The sequence below is a fragment of the Arvicola amphibius genome, chromosome 9 (genome assembly GCF_903992535.2).
Source record: "Arvicola amphibius chromosome 9, mArvAmp1.2, whole genome shotgun sequence".
Classification (NCBI taxonomy): domain Eukaryota; kingdom Metazoa; phylum Chordata; class Mammalia; order Rodentia; family Cricetidae; genus Arvicola; species Arvicola amphibius.
Genome location: NC_052055.2, coordinates 3,656,908 through 3,682,761, shown reverse-complemented (window position 1 = coordinate 3,682,761; position 25,854 = coordinate 3,656,908). Strand labels below are relative to the sequence as shown.

Sequence of the window (25,854 nt, the reverse complement as noted above, 5' to 3'; positions counted from 1 at the left end):
ATTTGCATGGGCCTCGCACAGGAAGCTACAACCTGAATAATTCACAATGGGCATCAGGACTCTGGTCTTGAGAACCTTCTGGGAGGTTTCATCTGATCTTCAGACGGAATTAAACTTACAGGAATATTTTCATGCCATTGCAACTGAGCTTTCATACAAAGGGCTCCCTTCCCATGAAACTATTACAATGGGACACAATGTTAAAATGACTTTTAAGACATACGTTTGTATTGGATACACACACACAGGCGTACAGACTCAAATCCTATAATGGCTTGCTAATAACTGAAAATCAAATGTATAATTACAGGATTACTATTAACGCTGCACCTAGTAAACCCCGAGGCAGGAAATAATGACTGCAAACCAAGTCAGAGACTGAGTAAGAACACAAGGTAGCCCCACGACCCCTAAAGTGTTGTCCATTGGCACTGTAAAGTGCTGGCGCTGCTTTGGGCATCGAAACCCGCTTCCCCCACCCCGCCCCTGACCAGGACGTGGAAAGAATGGTGATGTGCATTATTTTGGACCATCTGAGCTATAACACAGTGAGACTCCTGGAATGAGACTCCTGGCTTAGTTCCTTCTGACATCTACTCTGTGATGCTCCTCCGTGAAGATGCTGGGGATTGTGTCCAGGAGGAATTCTGGGTGCACGTGCCGCAGGCTGGCTGGGGGTCTATTGTCATGATGCTGATGGGTTGTGGACCATTATCTCATTCACGGAGTAGACTTCATAACCCAGACTTGGGATCCATTTCCAGGATTTCTCATGCTTATAAAACTAGCAACTTTCTTATGCAAATGACCCCAGGATGCTGCCCAGCTGCTCTTTAGGCCGGCAGCTGCCCTAGTGAGCACACACCAGTAGCTGGCCTACCTCTGCTCCCCCATGACCTGGCCACCCCCTCCCCCAGGAGCAGGGGCAGTCACTGCCTGGCTGTCCTTCCATGGCCCTCATCCACACATTACCGGTTCCTTTCCCACCGTGTCCTTTTCCCACAAAAGGGCCCAGAATTCGCTCTCCCGTTAGAATCCTGACAGTTGTCAGAAATGCTTGTCTAAACCTCGAAAGTGAAGGTGGACTCATCTTGGAGAAAGGTCATGTGTCCCAAGATTCTGTTTGCCTCTTATGTCCACACATTCTCTACTGTCTCTACTGAGATGCATTCTGAAGGGCTGACATGCAAATCTCACAGGACCTCTTAGACAAATGGTAAGATATGCTATGCGGAGAGTTTCTAGGATTCCTCTAAGGTATCCTGGACTCAACAAACCCATTTCGTTTAATAACAGAAAAGCACAGATTAGATAAGAACAAGGTAAGCATGTATAAAGAGCCCATGGGTGTGCGTATGCTCCTGTGTGTGCGCGAGCACACACACACGCGTGCACACACCCCAACTCTCCAACAAAACTGCAGCACTCTTTTGTAGAGGAAGACAACGTCAAAGCAAAAGGAATGAGACTCCTGGCTTAGTTCCTTCTGACATCTACTCTGTGATGCTCCTCCGTGAAGATGCTGGGGAAGGAGGTGGCCAAAGGACCAAAACAACATCCTTGGTGCTCTGCACAGCTCCAGGGTGGGTCTTGTGCTCACAGCTCCAGGACTGGCCACCAACAGCCAACAAAGCTCTGGGGTGGCCAACAAGGTCTTAACTGGTCAGAGTCACTGGAGCCTTGCAGGTCTGTGGAACCCTGGGCACCCTCTCCAGCTCAGACAGATTCCATTGGACCTCAGTATGTGCTGTATGGAAACAGCTTGACCCAGGGACCCTTTTAGAACCAGAGACCAGCAAGTTCCACTGGTCATGCATGAATTCCTTTTCCCTGCATTAGTTCCATCAGCTCCCTGCCCCCAATATCTTATCCTCTTCCTCTCCTTCTCCCTCTCCCTCTCCCTCTCTCTCTCTCTCTCTCTCATGCATGAGATCTTGAGTCTTTCTTATCTTGTCTCTATGCAACAGGCCTGGCTACCCTGGAACTCACTCTGTAGACCAGGCTGGCCTTGAACTCAGAGACCCAGCTGCCTCTGCCTCCTTAGTGCTGACATTAAAGGCGTGTGTCACCACCTCCTAGCATCCTGTCTTTCTTATTAGATCTATAAAAGTCTTCCATTATCAATGTTTTTAATCTTGACCATTTTATGTAGGCAGGTGCCATTTCCTGGCTTTCAGTTCCTTTTTAATTCATAGAGCTTTGATGTTCCTTCGGAATATCCACCCCAAGAAACCATCCTTTTGAAATGCCAGTTGTTCATCTTCTTGCCTCTGTGTGGTGGCAACAGAGGGCGAGGCCTTTCCGTAGCTACATTCTAATCTCCAGGGCTGAAAAAGGCCTGGCCTGCAGAAGATGCTCAATAAACATCAGCTGAATGGATGTATGCAAATCCCCTCAAGTTGGTGTGGAAGAACACATGGGCCTTGCTGACTCAATGCCCGAATACAATGGGGAGCCTTTAAACGCAAAGACAATCAAACACAAATATCATTTAAATGGTAAATGGCTTTTCCATGTGGGAGGCATAATTGACACGGGAATGCTTCTTGAGCAGAACGTAAACTTATTTACAGCCTGGAATAATTGCCATTAGTCAAGGCACTCGCAAGAAAGAGCTGTGTGACTTGTGTTTGTCTGACTTCTTCGGAGTCCTCGCCCCACCCACAAACAGTCTAGGAACCAGCGCGTAAGAACCACACATCTAACCAGCTTTCAGATATCCCAGACCTACACAACAATCCCAGTTAGTTAGCAGTTAGTTAGCTAGTTAGTTAGCTAGTTGTTAGTCTTCAGTGTTGGAAGGCAAGGACAAAAGCGGCAGGGTATCAGAGTGATAGTTGTGGTGTCTGCTGTCACTCTGTGACCAGAACCAAGACCAGCCAGGCACTGTAACATAGCAAAGAAACCACAGAGAGGGGGAGCAGCCACTGCACTCCCGGAGGGTGGACCTGGATGGAGTTCTTGCCCTGCCATCTCACGCCCAGTTTTCAGGCAACACAACGATTGTTTGGAGGGTGAATTTTCACTTGTTTGTTTATTCAACCTGACCACAGCCTCCCCTCCAGAGCATGAATTTTGTTAAGTTAGTACATGATGGATAGAGAGAGCTCAGAGCATAGGAGGTGGGGCACAAGGAATAACTGTTGCTAGGGTACAGTTCATTCCCTCACACCGACCGTCTGCCAGTCTGGGAGCCTCATGCACTCATCCGCTCATGCTCGTTCAGTGCTTATAGAACACACACACAGAGCAGACGCTCATCATGGAGTTTGCCTCCTAGAAAGAGAGGAAACAGCAAGAAACACAAGCATACACGAATAAACAGCAGGTGACTCGGAGACAAGGGTGCTGATGTGAGGTACAGATAACAGAGTCGGAGGGTGATGGGACCACACAGCAACAGAAATCTCATTGATAAGACGCATGTTCGTGCAAAGAGCACCCTGGGTGGGAGTGGGGGTAGTTGATGAAGAGACGTCTTGGCTGAAAAACTGCAGACTCTGGGAACACAGGCTCCATCTGGTCCTGGCTTGGGTTCCTTTCTTTCTCGTGGAGCCACAGAACAGACTCCTGGGGCTCCTCTGGTCACAAGGCAGCATACAACACCTTGCCAGAGCAAAGAATAAGGAATGGGTGATGAGGGGCGGCCTCCAAAAAAATATAAGCTTGTGTAAGGAATAGCAAAAATATCCTCCCATTGTAACTGATGCAAGAGCTGGTGAATATCCCTAAGCATGAATGCAGGGGCATGCTGGGTAAATGAAAGGCTTGGTGGGAGGGGAAAGTCCGTGGCAGGAGGAAGAACTTGGTTCCCTGCAGGGGTAGGAGCGGAAACAGAGAGGTGGAGAACAGGGATGGGGGCTGGCTACGTCAGCACCCTACAAAGTGAGGTGAAAACACACTCGTACCCATACTCAGACCTGTGGCAGGCAGAACTTAGAGACCGTGAGTCCTATAATGCCCAACACTAAAGACTGCAGGGCATGGTGGCACAGGCCTTTAAACCCAGCCCTTGGGAGGCAGAGCTCTGTAAATCTGAAACCAGCCTGCTCTACAGATGAGTCCCAGGTCTGTCACTGCTACATAGTAAGACCCTGTATCAAAAGAAGAACTCAGCTTAGGTCAACAAGACGGCCAGTGGAAGCCCCTACTTCCAAGTCTGAGAACCTGGGTTCAATTCCAGAAAGCCACATGGTAAAAGAAAGCCAATTCCTACAGTGTCCTCTGACCCTCACACAAACGCTGTGGCACACCCATGCTCACACACATTCACACATACATTTATTTTAAATGTACAGTGAACTTTAAAGAGGCCTCCTTCAGTAACTGAAGGTCACTGACTAGCGGTAACAAACACTGGTGGAAAGTTGGGAACTGTCTTTTTGTTGTTTTTAGATTTATCTCACGCTGTGTGTCTAAGTGTCTGAGTGTTTGGCCTGCGTGGCTATGTGTGCACCATGTGCATACTTGGTGTCCAGGGAGGACAGAAGAGGCTTTGGATGTGCTGGAACTAGATTACAAATGCTTATGAGCTGCCGTGTGGGTGCTAGGAATTGAACCTAGGTGTTCTGTGAGAGCAGAGGCTAGCAGCCATCTCCAGCCAGGAATGTGGGTTTGTTTGTTTGTTTGCATAGTTTCTCCCTGAGCAATTTTCAGACTGAAGTTAGACTCGGAGGGAGATTAGGCTCTGAAAGCACAGGAACAGATGCCTTGATCTCAGGATGGAAACAAGCAGCCCAGCCTCCCATGAAGCTTTTTGTTAAATGTCATCTTAAAGATTGTGTGTGTGTTTACACGTGCAGGAGTGTGCATATGCACGTCTTTTTGCACACGTACTCTGCACTCACATGCATGTGAGGCTCTCTGGGGGAGGAAAGGCTGAAGGCAAACGGGAGGTAATAAAGAAGAGATTTATCTGAAGAGCCCCAGAGGCGGGAAATTACTGCAGTCCCTGAAAACTTAACCCTATACCAATGTCAGCGTGGAACGGGCAGGCAAGCCAGCAAGACGCCTCGATTGCTTGTCTTATTTGAACTGAGCCCATATTTCTATTTAATTGCTTCTCTCATTTTCTTGGGCAATAATTATAAGACTAACTTTTCAAATAAAATAAAATTGCTCCTCCGCTCGCTGCACAGACAGTTACAGAACAGGTTAGGACGGGTTCCTCGGTCCTTTGTCCCAGAGCACTGGATTAGAAAGACAGTTTTTACCCCAGCACTCGTACTGACTTCGAGGACAGTCACCTCACACGGCAGATCCTTCTCCCTGCCTCAGTTTCCTGTGTGTCTCTCTCCATCCACCCAAGCCCTCTGTGTGTGGGGATGAGGGAAATGAGGAATGGGAGGAGCTTAACCATTCTACAAGGTATATGCAAATTAGTTTCAAAATACCCTCTAGTGACCCTCTAATCTAGTCACTCTACCATCTGGTCATCTGGTCCAGGGCGCTACCAAGGGTAGGTACCACAATGAAAAAAACTATACAAAAGCCCTGTTCCGTTGTTTAGGAAATGAAAGCAAGCATCCTTTTACTGGCTTAATACTATGTGATGCCCAGTGAAAATCTGCCTTCTGCCTTCCTTCACTGCATAGCCTTAGTCTAAAGAAAGGGTTATGACCATAAATACAAGAAAATGTGATTTTCTTTATTTTTTTCTGTGAATAATATTACTAAACCCATGTATTACTGCCTATACGTTCATGAAATTTCCGGTTGTTTTGAAATCTATTTCATTTCTCCAGCTCTCCTCTTGGTCTAGGAAACTTATCTTCACAAATTCCATCTCTTGGGGCCCTGTGCCCCCTGGCATTGGGTTCGATCTCACCAGTGAGAAACCCAGGTGCGGAGCTCAGAAGCAGGAAACTCTGGGCACTTCTCCAGGTTGGCACCGAGCTTGCAGCTGGCAGCAGTTCCTCTGGGTTCCACCTCCCAATGGAAACCTGCTTCCTCTGTGGTCCCCGCTCCCACTGGGTGGCTCCCCTTTGATTCTCCAGCCCCTCAGATACTATCTGGACTGCCTCCCAATACTCCATCCTTCCAAACTTGGCAAGGAACTACTTGACTACTTGGTGAGGTGTCTACCTTTCTGTCTGGACCCTGGGTAAATGGTGCTGTCCGGAAGCCTCCTTGGTCTCTAGAGAGCAGACATTGCATTTAGGAGTAGACAATAAACTCAGCAGGCTCATTTCTTCCGGCCTGGTAGGCCAGGTCTCTCAGACAGATCTTTTCCTGACCACCCATTCTTTGCAGTGGGTTTATGTGGGAATGAAAAAAACTTGGAACAGATAATAGGTCACTACAGTCACCACACACACACACACACACACACACACACACACACACACACCGCCCCAAGAGGTCTTGATCCTTATGGGCCTGAGCTTTATCATGGAGAGGGATAAGGGTTAATCTGACCTGCTCACTGCCTGTTTGGCTCAAACACGGGCATGGAAATGTTTTGGAAACTGTCATAGTTCTTGCAAATGCATTTACTCTTAGGATATAAGTTGAATTTGATGGAAGGGAAATGCCTTGTTCTCTTCTCAGCTCGACTGATTTTCAGTCCGACGTGTGTACTAACCGTATTATCACAGGTAGCCTGCATGATCCATGCAGGCAAAACCCTGCATGAGTCTCTGCTGTGGTCACTGTACTAGGCTCTGACAGGCAGCCTGCTAGCTTGCCAGAGCCTAGAGAGTCAGGCAACTCACCAATGTCCAGGACCCTCTGCTTGGCTGTGTGCTGCCGGGAATGCCAGTATTTCCAGTATTTCAGCTGTTCATCTCTGTTCTTGTCTTCACTGAAGACCACCATCACCACACTCTGCAGGGGAGAAGAGCCACCGTTACCCTCTTGGTCACACAGTCCCCACTGTGGCAGTGCTACCATGGGTGTGTTTCTAGAATGTACCTTTTATTATTTAAGAAAGTACAGAGAGCTGGGCACGGCGGCACTCTGGTCTTTAATCCCAGCACTCTGGAGGCAAAAGCAGGCAGATTTCTGAGTTTGAGGTCAGCCTGATCTACAGAGTGAGTTCAAGGACAGCAAAGGCTACACAAGAGAAACCCTGTCTCAAAAAACAAACAAAACAAAACAAAAATGACCGGAGAATAGGGCAAGGAGATACCTCAGTGAGTTAATGCATTTGCTGCCAAGCCTAACGACCTGAGTTAGACTTCACAGACCCAGAGTGTGGAAGGAGAGAACCAACTCCCACAGTTATCCTCCGTGTGGGCCTTACGCATGTACACACACCCCCCACACACATACAAACTACAAACGGCACAGAGGAGCAGAACCCCGTATTCTTCCCACACCATCACAAACAATCAGACGAAGCAAAATCTGGCAGCTTTGCTATTTTGTGTGGTTCGCTAGAACACCAACGGGCATTTGGTTTGCCCTGGGAATCAACTCGTCTGAAAGCTTCTGTCTTAGAAGGAACTGGTGCTCTCTAAAGCAGCAGACACCCGTCTCTCGACTAGAAGAGCCTCCGGCTGGAGTGCAGCAGGTAATGAAAGGGCTACATGGGGAATACAGAAATGCTAGGAGACAACTCACACTGATAAACAGATTTAAAACCTCAGATAGTTTATAACCCAGAAATACAAGGGCAGCTATACACGTCATTAAAATGTGGCTATTCCTTACATGAGCTAGAGAACTAATTCTATCTCACAGAAATAAGAATCCAAACCTCATTTCAGTTCTAAATTACAAACAGCCCCCATTAAACTGAATATATATATATATATATATATATATATATATATATATATATTCGCTGTCATTTCTGGAATGCAGACGGCAATGCCCCGTCTCAGCCTCCGGAGGGATGGAATTATATGTTACCAAACCTGGTTCATATATCATTTTCAATCAAAATGAAACAAAAGGAGATAAAATTTGCATATTAACCAATTTTTTGTTTTATTTGGTTTTGTTTTGTTTTGTTTTGTTTGGATTTGGGATTTTTTTTTGTTTGTTTGTGTTTGGTTGATTGGTTGGTTTTGGTTTTTTGAGACAGAATTTTTCTGTGTAGCCCTGTCTGTCCTAGAACTTGCTTTATAGACCAGGCTGGCCTTAAACTTGAACTTTCAGAGATCCATCTGCCTCCCAAGTACTGGTATTAAAGGTGTGCACCATCATACCCAGCATAAAATTTCCATATTAAAGGACATGTGTACTAACCGTATTATCACAGGTAGCCTGCATGAGTCTCTGCTGTGGTCACTGTACCTGCTGGGAAACTGTTGTGCCTTTCTTAGATGGCTGCTACCATTTCAGAGTGTTTATACGGTACTGTGTGGAACTCATGCATATACAGTTACATTCTTGCCTGGAACTTAAGACTTCCTGAAGGAAAAACAAATGCATCCCAGGTATTCTTCCCAGACGCCCATGCCTGGATGGAGAACTCTGGGAGAATTTCTCTGTTCTTCTTTCCTTCAGGAAGCTCCAAGGAACAGTTTCTAGTCATAGCTGGTTTTCTTGATGGCACTGGGGGTGGAGCCCAAAGCCTCCCACAGACTAGAGCTAGACAACCCCAGCACAATGCAACCCCCTCATGCTTAGAAGACTTAGAGTCAGGAAGCTGGCACCTACGCCAGAGGCCCTTCCCATCTTAACTGCCGTCACTTATTAGCTTCTGAAAGCCAAGTTTTCTTACATGTAATATTACAGCAGTACAATGAGTTCATTACTATTAAAAAGGGTCATGGTTAGTTTCAGTAAGTTATTGGATATGTGGTATCTACATAGTCCCTCATACAGGGAAGACACTGTCACCATGTGACCTCTTCATGCAGTGTGTCCTCCACCCTGGCTCTGCCATAGGGTTGGAACATGTCAATGTTCCTCACGACGGCCAGTGTCCCGGGAACCTTGTGACCTCCAATGGGCTCACCGTGCGTGGGAACCCAGCAGGCATGCGGTCAGAGTAGTGTGCTTTAGACGCACAACGGCTCCCTACTTCTCAAGCTGAAATGCTTAGTAGGACTTAGCGACGGACAGAATGCAGTGGGCTGAGACTGCGGGTACAGCAGCAAGAAGCGGTAAATCACAGACCAGGAAAACCTATTCTGCAGGAAACCAGCAAAGTCCTTCAGCCCTTCCTAAAGCCCGTAGTAACTTTCCTTTCAAGTAGAGACGGATCAGCTAACCCCTCCCTGTTGGCAGTGGTGGGAATACCAGACACTGGCAGGCTCCCAAAGCAGACAGCGAGGACTCCGGTGTCGGTTCCCACAAATGAGATTCATACTCATGAACCTGAAATCCCTCCAAGCTACTGCTGGTGGGGATGGGACCTCATCTTGTGAATTTTGGGTAAGCCGAGGGCTGCAGAAGGCTTTGGGAGACTTGTAAATGGTCCAGGAGTCAGCAGGAAATATTCTCAGCTACCCTGCACCCACAAACATCCTGACTTACAGGCCAACTGAAAGCAGCTACACAGCCTACAAGCCGTGAATGAGGTAAGAGGAATTCCTTGGATACAATGAAAAAGCATGTTCAACCAAGTTGCTCCCCTGGGGTTTATTGGTTACTGATTAAAATGATAAACTGGGAACCAATAGGTTCTCTTGCACCAAACTTTCTGAGCTATTTATTTTGGAATTTTTTTTTTCCATGCCATTCCACAAGGATATGAGGGAGTAATTCCAGCCCTCCGGCCACCCCATACTTTTGAGAAATGCAGCCCATACCCTGACTTTGCTGATGGGGTGTCGGAAGCATTTGTTGTCTCCGGTCTCACTGAGGGTTATGGCGTAGAATTGTCCTTTGTTGAGGTAGGTCATGGGGCCCTCCCCCTGCTTCTGACGGAGAGATTTGGTGGCTTCCAGGGTGTACTGAAACGTTCCGCTGTGAAGAGAGAAGAGCGGTCAGCACAGGCACATGTACGTTCCGGCCTTCACATCGACAGAACTTTACACGAATATTAGCAAACATTTACTCTACGTTACAGACGAAACACGCAATATAGCAGCAGAAGTGAGTCCAGACCAAGGGTCAGTGCTCTATTATATCCACAGCATTTTTAACCATGGCTCATAAACCAGATGGTTTAAGTGGGGAGAAAGTCCAGGATGTGCTGAGCAAACTCATGCCAGAGAACTGTGGGCAGATGTTGGGACATTCAGCTTAAGAAGAAGTCAGACATCAGCGTTTCTATATTTGCCCAGTTTTCTTCATATCTAGCCACAACTTACCCAAAAACATCCCAGAATATGAAAACCCCACATTCAAACGTTCACTACTAAGCATTCTTCTCCCTCTCTTACAGAGGGTGTTCTCATCTCGTTTGGTTTGCTTTGCAGTAAAGGGACGTGAACCCACGACCTCACGCATTCCAGGACAGTATCCTGTCACTGCGCTACATCCTCATTTAGAGAAGAGGTCTTGCTGGAGGTTAGGCTGCCCTGGAAGTTGGTTGTGAACTTCTACCTCAAACTTTCTGGGCAGCTGGCATCGTAGGCACGTTGCCACAAGAGCTGGCCGTTTCTTGTTTACAGACCTGCCGAGGGATTCACGGTGAGGCTACGCCAAACTGGGCTTGCAGATGATGGCTTGCGAAAACTGGCGCACTGGCTGCCTTTGCAAACAAGGTTTTATTGTAACACTAGGGTCTGGTGTTTGCTGTCTAGTGTGCATTGCAGAAAGAGCTGCAGATCTCTGCTCAAACAGATTTTCTGATTTTTAAGATATTGTCTATAAAACAAAACACACTGACTTTTTCTAATTCTGAAGACTATATCAATGGTTTAAAATTAATATAATAGGCTTGAACCATATCTTTTCTGTTTGATTTGTCCTTCCAGAAAGGCTTGTTTTGGTTACACTGTGGGATAACACACAGAAGGGTCTACTAATAAACTCTGCTTTGTGAGTCGCGGGTCCCTCTCCTCTGCAGTTATGCGGCCCCACTCATCAGTCTCCAAAAGGCAAAGGCCACTCAAACACAAACTCACTTCCAGGATTGGGGGGAAGTCTACTTTCCGTGTTAAATACTTTTGAAATGTTTTATTTATACTTTAACTTTTAGAGTAAGAAAGCATTTAACTTTGTTTTAAAAAAATTCCTCTTATTTGATAAAAATCTGAGGGTTGGTGTTGGAGAGATGGCTCAGTGGTTAAAAGCACTGCTTTTCCAGAAATCCCAGGTTTGGTTCCCAGCACCCACATGACAGCTCACAACCATCTGTAACTCCGGCTCGAGGCCATGGGAAATCCCTCTGGTGGCCTCTACGGGAACCAGGCACACACGTGGTGTGCAGACATACATGCCGAGGAAACGCCTGACAGATAAAGTCATAGAATAAAACGTTAAAGGCTGTCAGTTACATGCCTCCTGGTGTCCTACCTTGATGCCTGGTCATACATGTAATCCTCAGCTCCGACAGAAGCACTCCGAAATTTCTGAAAATTTTAAATTGTACAATTAAAACAAACAGGCTGGGAATATATGTAAACATTAAAAAACAAAAACCAAATGTAAACAATAATGTAGAAGCAACTATATCCTATTCCCATTTCACCATCTCCTGGGGAGGGAAGATTAGCATGTTTCCCAGATATCTGCAGGGGTCCTGTGTTTTCAAACATAAAAACCATTTTTTTTTCAATTTTCTGTTTTTCCTAACATTTTATTTCAAATGCTACAAATACAAAATCAGTGGAAAACTAATTACAGAAACAAAAATGACACAGCCCAAGGCTGGCTAATTGGTGGTTAGAAGCAAGTTTCGAGAGTAGGACCATCAAGGATCAATTTTTAGCTAATTTACCTGACACTTATATAAAAGTGTGTAGTATTTCTCTGTTAAGGGTGACTCATAACAGAGCCAGTTCCAAGACAACCAGGACTACACAGAGAAACCCTGCTCCCTTACCTGCCCCCAAAAAAAGTCTATTCACGGTGTGTGATCACATTAAACAGACTGGCAAAACACTGGAAGCATGCTAGGTAAGCACAAACATTTTGGGTGTGTCAGATCCTAGTAAATAATAACATGCTGACTGAACCCAGTCTTCTAACCACCTCTCCTGGCAGATGTTCTCAGAGACTTTGAGAGGCGGCTCTAAGGTTAGTGTTATACTAACAGCGGCCTGGTGTGTGTGTGTGTGTGTGTGTGTGTGTGTGTGTGTGTGTATTCACACTGCTACATTGACACAGTTTCAGATTTTAATGCCAAGAGAAGTGAGACATCTCAGAATGTGAAGGGTCTTGTCCACAAACCTGAGGGCCTGAGTTTGATACCCAAAGATCACATAGCAGAAGGAGAAGACTAACATCGGTAAGTTTTCCTCTGACCTCCCCACACACCATGGCCCATGATCACACACAAGAACACCCACACGGTATTGGCATAAGGACAGACAGGAGGACCAATGGAACCAAATAGAAGACCCAGATATCAATCGACATATCTTCAAGCACCTGATCTTTGATAAAGAAGCAAAAAAATATCAAATGGAAAAAAGAAAGCATATTTAACAAGTGGTGCTGGCATAACTGGATATCAACATGTAGAAAAATGAAAATAGACCCATATCTATCACCATGCCTAAAACGCAAGTCCAAATGGATCAAAGACCTCAACATAAAGCCAGCCACACTGAACCTTATAGAAGAGAAAGTGGGAAGTACACTTGAATGCATTGGCACAGGGAACCACTTCCTAAATACAACCCCAGCAGCACAGACACTGAGAGAAACAATAAGTGGGACCTCCTGAAACTAAAAAGCTTCTGTAAAGCAAAGGACACAGTCAACAAGACAAAATGACAGCCTACAGAATGGGAAAAGATCTTCACTAACCCCACATCACACAGAAGTCTGATCTCCAAAATATACAAAGAACTCAAGAAATTGGACACCAAAAGAACACATAATCCAATAAAAAAAAAAAAATGGAGTACAGACCTAAACAGAATTCTTAACAGAGGAATCTAAAATGGCTGAAAGATACTTAAGGAAATGTTCAACATCCTTAGTTATCAGAGAAATGCAAATCAAAACAACTCTGAGATTCCATCTTACACCTGTAAGAATGGCCAAAATCAAAAACACTGATGACAACTTATGCTGGAGAGGTTGTGGGGGAAAGGGAACACTCCTGCATTGCTGGTGGGAACGCAAGCTGGTACAACCCCTTTGGATGTCAGTGTGGCAATTTCTCTGAAAATTAGGGAACAACCTTCCTCAAGACCCAGCAATACCACTTTTAGGTATATATCCAAAGGATGCTCAATCGTGCCACAAGGACATGTGCTCAACTATGTTCATAGCAGCATTGTTTGTCATAGCCAGAACCTGGAAACAACCCAAGTGCCCCTCAACCAAAGAATGGATACGGGAAATGTGGTACATTTACACAATGGAGTACTACACAGCAGAAAAAAAACGACAGCTTGTATTTTGCAGGAAAATGGATGGAGCTAAAAAACATTATTTTGAGTGAGGTAACCCAGACACAGAGAGACAATTATCACATGTACTCATTTATAGATGGCTTTTAAATGTAAAGCAAAGAAAGCCAGCCTACAAACCACAATCCCAGAGAACTTAGACAACAACGAGGACACTAAGAGAGACTTACATAGATCTAATCTACATGGGAAGTAGAAAGTAGAAAAAGACAAGATCTCCTGAGTTAATTGGGAGCATGGGGACCTTGAGGGAGGGTTGAAGGGGGAAGGGGAGAGGCAGAGAAGGGAGCAGAGAAAAATGTAGAGTTCAATAAAACACACACACATACACACACACACACACACTTGACCTATAAAATATGTGTGAAAGGGCATGCATACATGTTGTCCACACATACGTACATACGGTCCTTCCTCTCTGACCCTGTGAGTCATCTGTTTGTGGAAACTTCCTCTCATTTCCACTCTTTGTCCAAACGATCTTCAGAGCCCCCACCCACCATGTCCAGAATCAGCATCATCTTCCTCTGCAGTTTCTGTTGGCATACTTATAATCCTTCTTATCTAGTCTTATTCCTCAGACCCCATAAGATGGGTTTCTCTCAAAGTTTCCCCACCCACATGAGCCCGGGCACACCGCACAAGAGTTGGTCGACTGAATAATCATGGCGAGAATCGAATGCACTGCTTTGTGTTTCTTTTGCCATCCGTCAGTCTGCAAGCCCTTCCATGAGAATTTTCTAGAGCTTTACCATCTGCTTGGTGCCAGAAGAAACATAGAAAATATATAAAATACCATCTTGGCCTCAAGAAAAAAAAAATGGTTGAGAAGAACATATTTACATAAAAAGCAACCACAAAGTAAACTAAAATACAGCAACCAACTGTGCATGGAAGTCCATGTTGAATTGCTCATTCATTCATGTGTCCTAGAGGAAGAAGTCCATGGTGAATCTCTCATTCATTCATGTGTCCTAGAGGAAGAAGTCCATGGTGAATCTCTCATTCATTCATGTGTCCTAGAGGAAGAAGTCCATAGTGAATCTCTCATTCATTCATGTGTCCTAGAGGAAGAAGTCCATGGTGAATCTCTCATTCATTCATGTGTTCTAGAGCAAGAGCATAGAGTGAGCCTTACCAGGGACAAACAGAGTCTGCAGGGAATCCATCATCTGTGGGCTTTGGTGGACAAAAGCAGCTAAGAAGGTAATTCAGATAAAAGGGAGCCACCTGAGTCAAGGTGAGGCAAGGGGTATAAACATGGAACATACATAGAACCAAGGAAACAGCTGTGAACAAACTAAGAAGGGGAAAAGTCATGGTCTAGATGATCACAGTCCACTGCAGTAGACATATTGCTGTGTAAACCCAAGTTAAAAAACACTTAAATGCTCCGTTACTCAGCCAGCTAGCCACATTTCAAACACTAAGTTGTTAAATCTGGCTGTTGACTTAGACTATTGGAAGGCACGGGAAAAAAATGTTCATTGTTACAAAAAGTTCTGTTCAGCTGGGCTGGTCTATGGCTCAGAATTAGGAAATTGTGATATGGGCATATACCCTGATGCTTTCCAAGGCGTTTGAGGAAGTGGCTTTGGATAGGAAGGACAATTTCCAAGGTCTGAGCTTCAAGGATGCTGCAACAATCCCGGGAACCAAGGGCGTCAGCGTTAAGCAGCATGGCTGTATGAATCTTTCTACGCTCTGAGCTTGGTGGCCTAAGGATGGGACAGGAGGCTGCACACACCGGACTTGTGAAACCCATGTTTTTACTCTCCCAGGTGGTGTGGGAACATACGATATTGTGAGAACTTACTCTCTCAAACAGTGTCAATAAATGCAGGCCAAAACCAGAGTTCTGCTCCATTTCTTAAATGTCTGTGTGTAAGTAAGCGGAAGCCACGTATGTGATCATCTTTCTTTAATGTTAATTTTTCTTTAATTCTATTATATTATCTTTATAATCTCTTTTTTAAACTAAGTAGACAGTTCACTTAGAAAACATCACAATCATTTAGATATTCACTTGGTAAGTGGCATGGGCCTAGATGATTTAGGATTGAGAATTAGAGCCCAAATGCTTAATTAGGGCTTTCTGACCACGGTTGTCAGGGGCCTCCACTCCACGCAGAACCTTTCAGTACTGTGTACGGCATTATAAAAAGACCAGCAGACACAGACCGCTGCACCCCGCCACAGTTTCATGCAAAACAGTTACAGATTTCTTACTCATCTGGACTCGGTCAAGAAATTATGATACTGTGTATACAAACCGTACATAAGGGCAGGCCACGTGCCGAGCCAGCTCAAAACATAATGGTTTATCTGGGCATTTTTTTTAACCTTACTAGCCCTTTGCTTATATAGTATAGTTTCCAATTTGGTATTTTTATGGAGAGAGAGTGTGTGTGTGAGTGTGTGTGTGTGTGTGTGTGTATGTGTGTGTGTATGATAGCATCTCTTGCTTTTCCTTTGGTTTTTTCCCCTCTTATTTATTTGATTTGTTTTATTCTGGATTGTTTTATTTGCCCATTTCTTTCCCTCTTTTTTTTTTTTTTTAAAAAGATCTATTTATTATGTATACAGTGTTCTGTCTGCATGCATCCCTGCCCACCAGAAGAGGGCACCACATCTCATTACATGTGGTTGTGAACCTCAACATGGTTACGGGAACTGAACTCAGGACCTCTGGAAGAATAGCCGATGCCCCCAACCTCTGAGCCGTCTCTCCACTCCTCCCCATTTGAATGGGAAGGTGGAGAGGATCTGGGAAGAGATGAGGAAGGGAACCATGATTGGAACCACAATCAGAACATACTGGATGAAAAAGATGTATTTTCAACTAAAAAGTGTGAGAATATAAATTAGGTCCTCACACACCAGCATGTTTAAAACAGCTATTAGCATTCTGGTTTTGTTCTTGAGATGAGAGGCAAAGAGGAGACATATGCTAAGAATATATACCACAAGAAAACAAGCATTATCTGTGGGGAAATCTGCATCAGTTAAACAGAGCTACGTCTTCCCTCGCTGATTTCAACTTTCTCGTTCATTCAATCGTTTGCCTGACTCTTCACGCCAGCTGGTAAGCCACGTGGGAAAGGTGCCGTATTAAACAAGACCAGAGCAGGTCCCATCTTCATGAATGTTTTTAGAAGGGGAGAGCATGCATCACACTCTTGCAAAAAGAAAAAGAAAAATCCAAGGCTAGGATGTCACTCAGTGGTAGTAGTGGCTCTGTAGTTGTAGGCCAAGTTCAGTCCCCATTACAAACTGTGCTATCACCATTTAGAGCCAGTGTGTTCCACAGCATGTCACAACCCAGGAGAACCATACCCTGTCCTGACTTCCCAGCCACAATGCTCCTAGTGTAACACAGACAAGGCTGACAAGGAAGGCACCATCCTCCGCTGAACCCCACATTCACAGTATCACAGCTACCAACGTGAGCCCCAGCTGAGTAGCTGTGGCTTTCTGAGCAGACACCCTTGGCCCGCCATGTTGGACTTACGCCACCTCCAGAACAAGGACTATAGGGGTGCCCAGGTTTACGTTGTGCAAGTCCAACCCAAAATGCTCCGTTCCCTCGCACTTTCTCCAGTGGCAAACAAATGTTATTAATTCATTCAGAATCCCCAGACACTTCTAGAGTTTGCTGGAAAGAAGTTCTAGTCTTAGACAAGTTTTCCTTAATCAAATTCTCTGGCGAATGACTTCACAGTCACGCTTACGCCACCTGGCAAGGAGACGGCTAACTACCACAGACTCGTAGATCTATGGTCTGTATCAGAGATCATGGATTTGAAGGTCATTCAGTTCAGTTCACCTCAGTGGGAAAACATCTACAAAGCAAAACCTGACTGGAGGGAGCAGAGCTAGCTTCCCTTTTGCATCCAGGGAATATGCTAACTCAAGGACTCCAAGAGGCCCCAGGACAACAGCTTCCTTCACACCCGTCTTCATCTGAACCACACACAAATCTGACCATGTCTCCCAGAAAGTGTGGCTGTTCCCTGGTCCACATCCACACACTCTTCTGTGACTGACACATCTCTACACCAATGGTAATCCACACAAAAAATCCTGGGCTTCCCAGGGGACTGAGCGATGACCTCAGCTACCTGCTTTTCTCCAGAAGCGCTCCTGGGTACCTGGGTACCTGGGCTCCCAGGAGCAAGAACCCAACAGTATCAGACTACAAGATTCCTGACTCAGATTAAAACTACAAAAGGCTGTTGTTGACCTTAAGTGATGTCACAAAAGCTGATTGGCATTGCAGATTTTTTTTTCCTTTTTATTACAAGGTCATTAAAAGTCTAGTTGTAAAACTACCAAATTCAAGGAAATGTGATAGCCCTTCAGGGCAAAGAATGGCTTAGCTCTGACTGAGGTCACTCCCGAGTTCAGACACTGTGACAGGAACCCATAAGCATCCGGTGCCAGCCGTGACAGGGTTGCTAGTGTCCCTTTGAGAGCAACTGCTGCTGGCCAACCTGTTGTGCTCTGGTCCCTACCTGAAAGATAAGCAATATCTATTGGGATAGATAAGGAACATTCAGATTTTAAACAAACATTGCGTGGGTCATTGTCTTATGCAATAGAATTAATGAGAATCTTAAAGCAACACTTCTCTGAGTAGACAGGTCAACAGACAGTTCGCCTGCTTGCTGCAATGACCACTCTTCCTCACTAAGAAAACACAGATGGCAGCCCCAAAATGGTTGTCACTTAGAATGCTGCTGCTGTGATGTGGCTGTGCCCCTTAAGGCTCAAGTCTAAGAACTTGAGCCCCAACACGGGAGTCTTAAGAGGCCGTAGTGATATCTCACTTGTATTCAAATAAATAAAGCTTGCCTGAAGATCAGAGAGTAAGACAGCCCCACTGGTCAGCCTTACGGGCCAGGCAGTGGTGACACACACCTTTAATCCCAGTAGCTACACTAGTTGCCATAGAAACCGGATGGTAGTGGTGTATGCCTTTAATCCCAGCCCTAGACAGGAATATAAGACGGGAGGAAATAGCTCTCAGACAGTCTCATTCAGAGGATTGAGGCAGGATCACCGTTTTGGACTAAGGCAGAGGTGACAGCCAGTGGCTGACTGTTTTGCTTTTCTGACCTTCAGGCAAGCTTTATTTACTAAAATCCAGATGAAATATCAGTACAGATGGATCATATAAACTAGCCTCCAGTACGGAGGGTGAGCTCATTATGGCAAGGACAGGGCTGTAGTGAAAATGAATTTGTTATCTGTCACGGGCATGTAGCCCTTCTACCCTTCTGCCATGTAACAACAATCATCATCAGATGGGGCTCATGGCTCTTAGGTGTCTCTGTCCTAACAACACTGAACAGGAAGCCAGATGAGGACACTTGGCATGCTGCCAATGCACTTGCTTCTCTTCAGGGAACCAGAAGTCCCTGCACACCCTGCTTTAGAGGCCCGGGAAAGCTGAAAACTAAAAAGCCAATGCCATTCATTTCTCACCAGAGGCACCGCTCAGACATGACAAAGCCTGTGTTCATTGCAGAGCCTTGGTCAAGAACTGGAGACGGCGCCCACCGTAATATCCTCAATGGATAACCCAAGATTCCATGGCAAGTGAATGAACACAAGAATATCTTTCCAAACTTAATAAACGGTGCTGAACAACTAAGTATCCATATATACACAGGAGCCCAGCCTTGCTTCATACCATGTCTAACGAGCCAGACATGGCTCAGCAGGGAGGGTCTGACAAGCTGAATTCAGTCTCCAAGATCCATGTGACGGAAGGAAAATGTGACGCAGGAAAGCTGTCCTCTGTCCTCCATTGGCATGTGCACACACAAATTAACTAATAACTAGTAATAACTAAACCAGGTGGAGATGGCACACACCTTTAATACCAGCACTCAGGAGGCTGAGGAAGGTCAGCCTCTGGGTTTGAAGCCAGCCTGGTCTACAGAGCAAGTTACAGAATGGCCAGAGTTACACAGAGAAACCCTGTCTCAAAAAAGCCTATTAATAAAAATAACAACAACAACATAATAATAATAATAATAATAATAATAATAATAATAATAATAATAAAAAATGCAAATTTAGAGCCAGATGTGTTGGTGCATGCTTTTAGGCCCAGCGCTTGAGAGGCAGAGACGGGCAGACATCTCTGTGAGTTTAAAGACAGTTTGGTCTAAATATTGAGTTCCAGGACAGTCAGCGCTACATAGACCCTGTCTTCCAGAGAGATAAATAAAATCAGAAGAAAAAAAAAACTATTGAATTATTTTTTAAGTGAATCAGAAACCAACATCTAAAAGGGGAAAGTACTAGCTATCCAGAAATACATACAAGAAAATTGTTGAGACATTGGTTTAGCTGCACATAAGAAACATGTTAAGACATTGGTTTAAAAAAAAAAAGACATCTTAACATTTAAAACAATATAAGAGAAATTTGATAAGACAAATTTGATCTAAGGATATGATGCAAAGACTCTGGGATTAAAGCATACAGATGATAGTGGCTTATATCCATTCCCCTTACCTAAAGAACTCTTTACGGTTTAATAAAAGAAACAAATTACCAAAGACTTGAACAGACACACTCCACATAAGATAAAAGGCAAACAATTAGATGAAACAGTACTCAGACTCGGGGGGCAGCATAGTAATGCAGACGATTGGAAACAGCAGACGAACGGACACCACCAAGCAATTTCTAAACCAGCTGCAGTTAAGCAGACTACTCATATGGGCATGTGGTGTGGAGAGCAGGAGTGAAAATAACTCATAAACGCTGTATTTTATCCATGTGCCTGATAAAACCCACATCCACCTCACAGTCCAGCAGTCAACTCCAGCCCTAGACACCCACCAGAAATGAAGGACCACACTCACTAAAACATTCACCTGTCTGTTCAGCAAAGCATTCATAATGACAACCCCAAACTGGAAGAAACCAATATCCACTTACTAACGGACTGGTCAATAAACCGTGATATGTATTCACCAAGGAATACTGATCAGAGATTTAAAAACACAGACTGTTTACAGACAAGCAAAAAATAAATCCAAAAATATGCTATACGAGAAGACAATATAAAAGAATATAGTGCATTCAACTTCCATGGACTTTTACAGGAAGGAACGCTACAGTGACAGAGGCCGATTAGCAATTGCTAAGAGCCAGGAGAAAGAAGAATGTTTCAAGGTCAAAGTGGTTCATTTTAGGGTAAAAACTTTCTACATCGTGGCTCTGACATTGATGACCCAACTGTAAATAATTACTAAAATTCTACATTTATGCACTTGGAACTTGAGAATCTAAAACATGTAGATAAACAAAAACGGCTGTGCTGTGATGTGTTTGAGCCACAGAAGCCTCTGAGCTCTCTATTTGTTACAAAGTACACACGCATAAACACACTGGATTATTGACAATTCAGGCAAACAAAAGCCGCAAAGAGCTACACTGTTTTAAAAAAAGAATGGCATGCAACATTCTTAGCGTCTACCATTTGGAAAATTCCAAAGAGCTGAAGGTGAGAACTGCACAGCATAAGCGTCTCCTAACCCCACATAAATATTTTAAGATTTAAACCAAAACAAAATATAATCTAAGAGACGAAACAGAAATATTCCTCCACGTATATAAACATACCAAATTACCGTTTCATGTAGCCCCTTGAATGGAGAACAGAGAATGCTGTGTGTTCTGGGACTCACCTCAGGCGCCCCGTCCTTGAAGCTCTCGCTGTAGGTGCTGTCTGGGGTGCTGCGCTGGTCGTCCTTGAGATAGGAGCTGTGGCAGGCTATGGAGGGCAGGTCGTACTGCGTCTGTTCGAAGATGACCACGCGCTGCTCCTCGCCGTCCGCGCGGGGATAGTGCACCGGAGGTGCCACGAACACCGGCGTGAAGTCCTCGGCTTTCACCACGGTGATGCCAGACACCGGGATGACAGCCGGGCTCTCGCTGATGGACACGCTGTACTGCTCGCGCTTCGAGCTCTCCACGTTGTCCTGGCTGAGACACAGGTTCACCGGGACCGTCTTCAGTACCTGCACACGGTTCTCGCCTCCGCTCAGAGTGCTCTGGACTTCGCTGGGGCCGAGGCAGTTTCTGTGTGTTCAGAGCCATGACATGATAGAATTAGAACAAACCTCCACTTTTAAAACCTGATAGGGCAACCCTTGCAGGCAGCAATCCTGCTAAACCATGAGGGGAAGGGCTGGTGGAAACTTCATAATGGGCTGCCGTGGATCTTTGTGTCATTAGAACTAAGACAGCCAAGAATGTGTGCCCCTGAGTGACACAGTGAAGTCTCAACCTTTTATAGAACATACACCCCACTTTTTAAAAAGGTTTAATGGTGACCCTAAATCTGCCCATGGCTTGACAGCTAACATTCAGCTCTGCAGAACCAGAAGAGCTGGGAGACTGAATATCACAAGGAGCCAGGAAGACACGAGAAAGCAGGTTTCCTTATCGGCAAGAGAAATCTATTAACATGTCAGACACATGAGGAGGGAGGATGGAAGTACCAGTCTAGAGTAAAATTAACTCTGAAAACCTAACTAGCAACCCTGCATGATGACTCATGCCATTAACACCTGTACTCCAGGAGGCAGAGGCAGGTAACCTGGTCAACATAGCAAGTTCCAGGCCAGCTAGGGCTTCAGTGAAACTGTCTTAATTAAATATAAACTCTGAACATCTAACAATAGGTAGAACTGTGATATTATTTGTTCAAATAAACAAATCTAAAGGAGAAGTATGAAATATTGTGACACTTGAGGCAGTGACTGAAACTGGATTTGGCAATATTTAATACTGCTAATTTAGTTGTTGATAAGGTTTTATTTATAATAAACTTCATTTATATATAATAAATGCCCTTTTTAGAGATACAAATCGGAAGCAAGGACGAAATGACTTGACAGTGAAATTTAAGGTGTTTGAGGAGAGCACGGTGGCCAACAGGAAACATAGAAAGCCTGTGGTTGCTGCACTGCACAGGGGATGGCTGGGGCTCATGGCTCCGTTCTCTGTAGATGGATGCAAACTCTCCAAAGGGGAAAAAGATCACCCTGGAGGCTCAAGCATGCAATCCCAGCAACTGGGAGGTTAAGTCTGAAGCCAGCCTGGGCTACCTACTGAGGTCCAGGACAACCTGGGCTATCATCGAGTGAAACTTTGTGTGTGTGTGGAGGGGGGGAGATAGACACGGCAATTTGAAGGGTTAACAGGAAGGATATTTTTCACTATTTTGTGAAACAAAATAAAAATGATCATTATACTTTCATCAGCTAAGCAATAACAGTTCATGAGTAGTCCAGTATTTATTACTCTAGGGGTTTAAGAAAGTGCTTACAGGGTAAGAACCACGGCTGAGTACGGAGAAAGAAAGCGGTCCAGAAAGGTAAGGTTTGGCGGGATATAATGAGATACTTTCATTTGTTTTAAAAAATGTGTGTAGAGACAGGATAGAGAGAGGAATGTGAGGCTGCTGTGGATATTAAAAAATGGTCTTGTTAACAGAGGCCCTCTGCTCAGTTAAGCTTGCGAAAAGGGAATTTGGGAATGGCTTTCTAGTACACAGAGAAGAGAAAGTACGAGGTTTTATTGACCCTCTTCTTTGTTCATTGTGAACTGAGTTACTTTTATCTAGCATGTCCTTCATGGGGTCAATTGGCATACTTTGTTGAAAGAAATGACTGTTTAGATAAAGTTGGTTTTCTCAAGAATCAAGCTCTCCAGGTTTCTCTCCATAAAGGAGATGCAAGAGTCTCTGTGCTTACCTACCAAGCAAGAGGTGATTTTAGCTGTGAATTTTCAGCGAGAACTTCAAAGGAAAGCTTCAGAAAGAAGGACTCTCCATAAACCAAGCCAGCAGAAAGACACTGGAGTAGCTGAGGCTATCACAGATACGCAGGGGTGACTCTAAAAATTAACTCCCCGAAGAATAAACTCTATAGGTCTACAGACTATGGCTTTAAGTACTAAACTGTTCTCGTGATCAAATAACAAGAGTGATCACATGGAAGACACAGTGAAGGTCTAGACACGTTTGAAGTGACTCCAATGAGCCAAACGATGTCAAAGTTCAGGCCACCCATTTGATCAGCATTTCATAAAAGCCCCGTTCCGAATACTGCATGGAATGTTAATGGATGCTCCGTGAAAAAAGGAATCCATTATAAAATCAGTGTTAGAAAACAACCAGGAACAAACTCTGTTTCCATAACAAGACCACCTTAGTGGATCCAAGCAAGACGCAATGAACGCCCTTGGGCAATCCCGCCATCTCTTTTGCTGTAGTCTAGGACTTACTAACCCATTTTATCCGGGCTCATCAGTCTGTGGACCACGCGCTGAAGGCTGGCTGCAAATGGGCTCTTCTACACAGACTGTAACATGGCAATGGCCCCTTAGCCACCTGAGACCCGGCACACAGGGTACTACTGGCTTGCCAAAAGCTTCTTATCTCTCTTTAGTCTATTTCAGGCCAGATTTCTTCACTCTCTGCTTATTACAAGAACGTGAATTGTAAGCAAAGGGCACAAGTCAAAATATCTTTCAGTGTTCTTATTATTAAGTAAATAAGCAAATTACAGAGCTATACAAACGTAGTTGAACTGTTCGTATAAAAAAATTCATAGATTCCTCTTTGGCCTCAGCAGCAAAATGAGGAAAAAAGTGTCATTGGAAAGCACCGCCATGAGATGCACACCTTGTGCCGCCGGTGTGGCTCGTCAACCTGTGGCAAATGTGGCTACATCGCCAAGTGCAAGAGAACACACAGCTGGAGTGCCGAAGCTCAGAGATGAAGCACTCCGGGACTGGTCAGATAAGGCACCTAAAAATTATCTATTGAAGATTTGGACACGGATCCTATGAAGGGATCCATGAAGATCCCAAGACGGCAGCCGTGAAAGTATCCAGCTCATCTTGAGAAATTCAATTCATCATAACATAAATGTTCTAGTTTCAAAAAATATTCATAGATTCAGGAAGACTTAATGCCACGGAATTTCAAAAATACAACTCCCCCAAAGGGGCAATTAGAGCAAAGTGAGACTCTCCAACAGGAATCCCTCTACATCCCACTGGAGGGGCAGAGACGAGACGGGTGATTTGTGAGGCAACAGCTGAGCAAAGCATTTAGTCCTTTCTGGTCCCCTTCTTCACATAATCCTATTCAGAAGAAGAGAAGGGACCCTGCAGTCACTCCAGACTGCAAGAGCAGGCATGAAATCCTGCCGAGACAGGATGGGGAAGCCCTCTACGTCACAACTGAAAGGTGACAAGTTACACATGCCAAGAGACATCCTCCACCTGGCTTCATCAGAAATAAAGTCGTGATGGCTCTTTCCCTTCCTGCCACCCAGCTCCTTAGCTCTGCCGGATGGCATACAATCTCCTAACATCTGGCGGCTGCTGGCAGCCACTCAGCGTTCTACCAGTTGCCTTTCTGGGCTCAGTACTGCGTTCCCCTCACCTAGAAGAATCCTTGGAGGGTCTCATTCCCTAAGAGCAGGACTGCAGGAGAGTGTGAGACTAAGCAGAGACTGCAATCAGCAGCAGCCTCTTCCTGAGCTCCTCGTGAGCGCCTCATCTGAGGGAACTTGTTGATGACCCTCTGGATGCACAGGAAAATGTGCCTTTTCCTAGCGGGAGATCAAGTTTTGGTCCAGACTCTCAAAAGACAGACGAAAACGAGGCTTTGACCCTGCCTCTTTTAAAAACAAACTTCCAGCTCAAGTTATACTAGTGATCTAACTTTATGTGCATGAAGGGTTTTGCCTACAGGCACCTACGGGCTGTGCTTGCACACCCGGGACCCATGGAGATCACAAGAGGGAAGCAGAGCCCCCAAAACTGGAGTTAGGAAGATTGTGAACCACCATGTGGGTGCTGGGACTCAAACCCAGGTCCTGAGCAAGAAAAACAATTGCTCACTGCGTCTCTCTACAGGCCATTTGGGAGGTGGGCAGTTTTTGGAGTCAAGGTCCTCTATGTATTCCTGGCTGTCTAGGAACTCAATATGGCCTCATCCTCAGATCTGCCTTCCTCTGCTTCCCAAATGCTGGGACCAAAGATGTGTGACATTGTGCCTGGCTATCTTTCTCCAAAAACATAGAAAAGGAGTCATTTCTAGGGGCAAACGTATTTCCTTACGTGGATCGTACCTTTTATCCTGGTCTTCTTGGCTGTCACTTGCTTTGCTCACAGACAGAAGTCTCTTGTCTCGAGGAACCTGGAAATCAACAGAGAACTGTCAGGCTCAATGACCATGTGCAGAGGAAGACACCAACGCAGGCAAAGAGGCGAAATGGAACTTTCTGAAGAAGTAGAGGCGAAATGGAACTTTCTGAAGAAATAGAAGGTTACTGTTGAGAAATGATGAATGAGTAGCCTAAGTGGAAGCGGAGACAGAGGAGTG

General features: G+C 45.0%; 1 protein-coding gene across 1 annotated transcript in view; it reads right to left on the bottom strand.

Moving 5' to 3' along the window:
- Grhl2 (grainyhead like transcription factor 2) overlaps positions 1-25,854 on the bottom strand; it is a 116,118-nt gene that overhangs the window by 55,670 nt on the left and 34,594 nt on the right. Inside the window, exons 3-7 of the mRNA XM_038343081.1 lie at positions 25,601-25,668; positions 21,137-21,530; positions 11,359-11,414; positions 9,705-9,861; positions 6,714-6,825 (exon numbers count right to left, since the gene is read on the bottom strand). Of these exons, the coding sequence (XP_038199009.1) occupies positions 6,714-6,825; positions 9,705-9,861; positions 11,359-11,414; positions 21,137-21,530; positions 25,601-25,668 (787 nt within the window). The remainder of the gene's footprint in view (positions 1-6,713; positions 6,826-9,704; positions 9,862-11,358; positions 11,415-21,136; positions 21,531-25,600; positions 25,669-25,854) is intronic.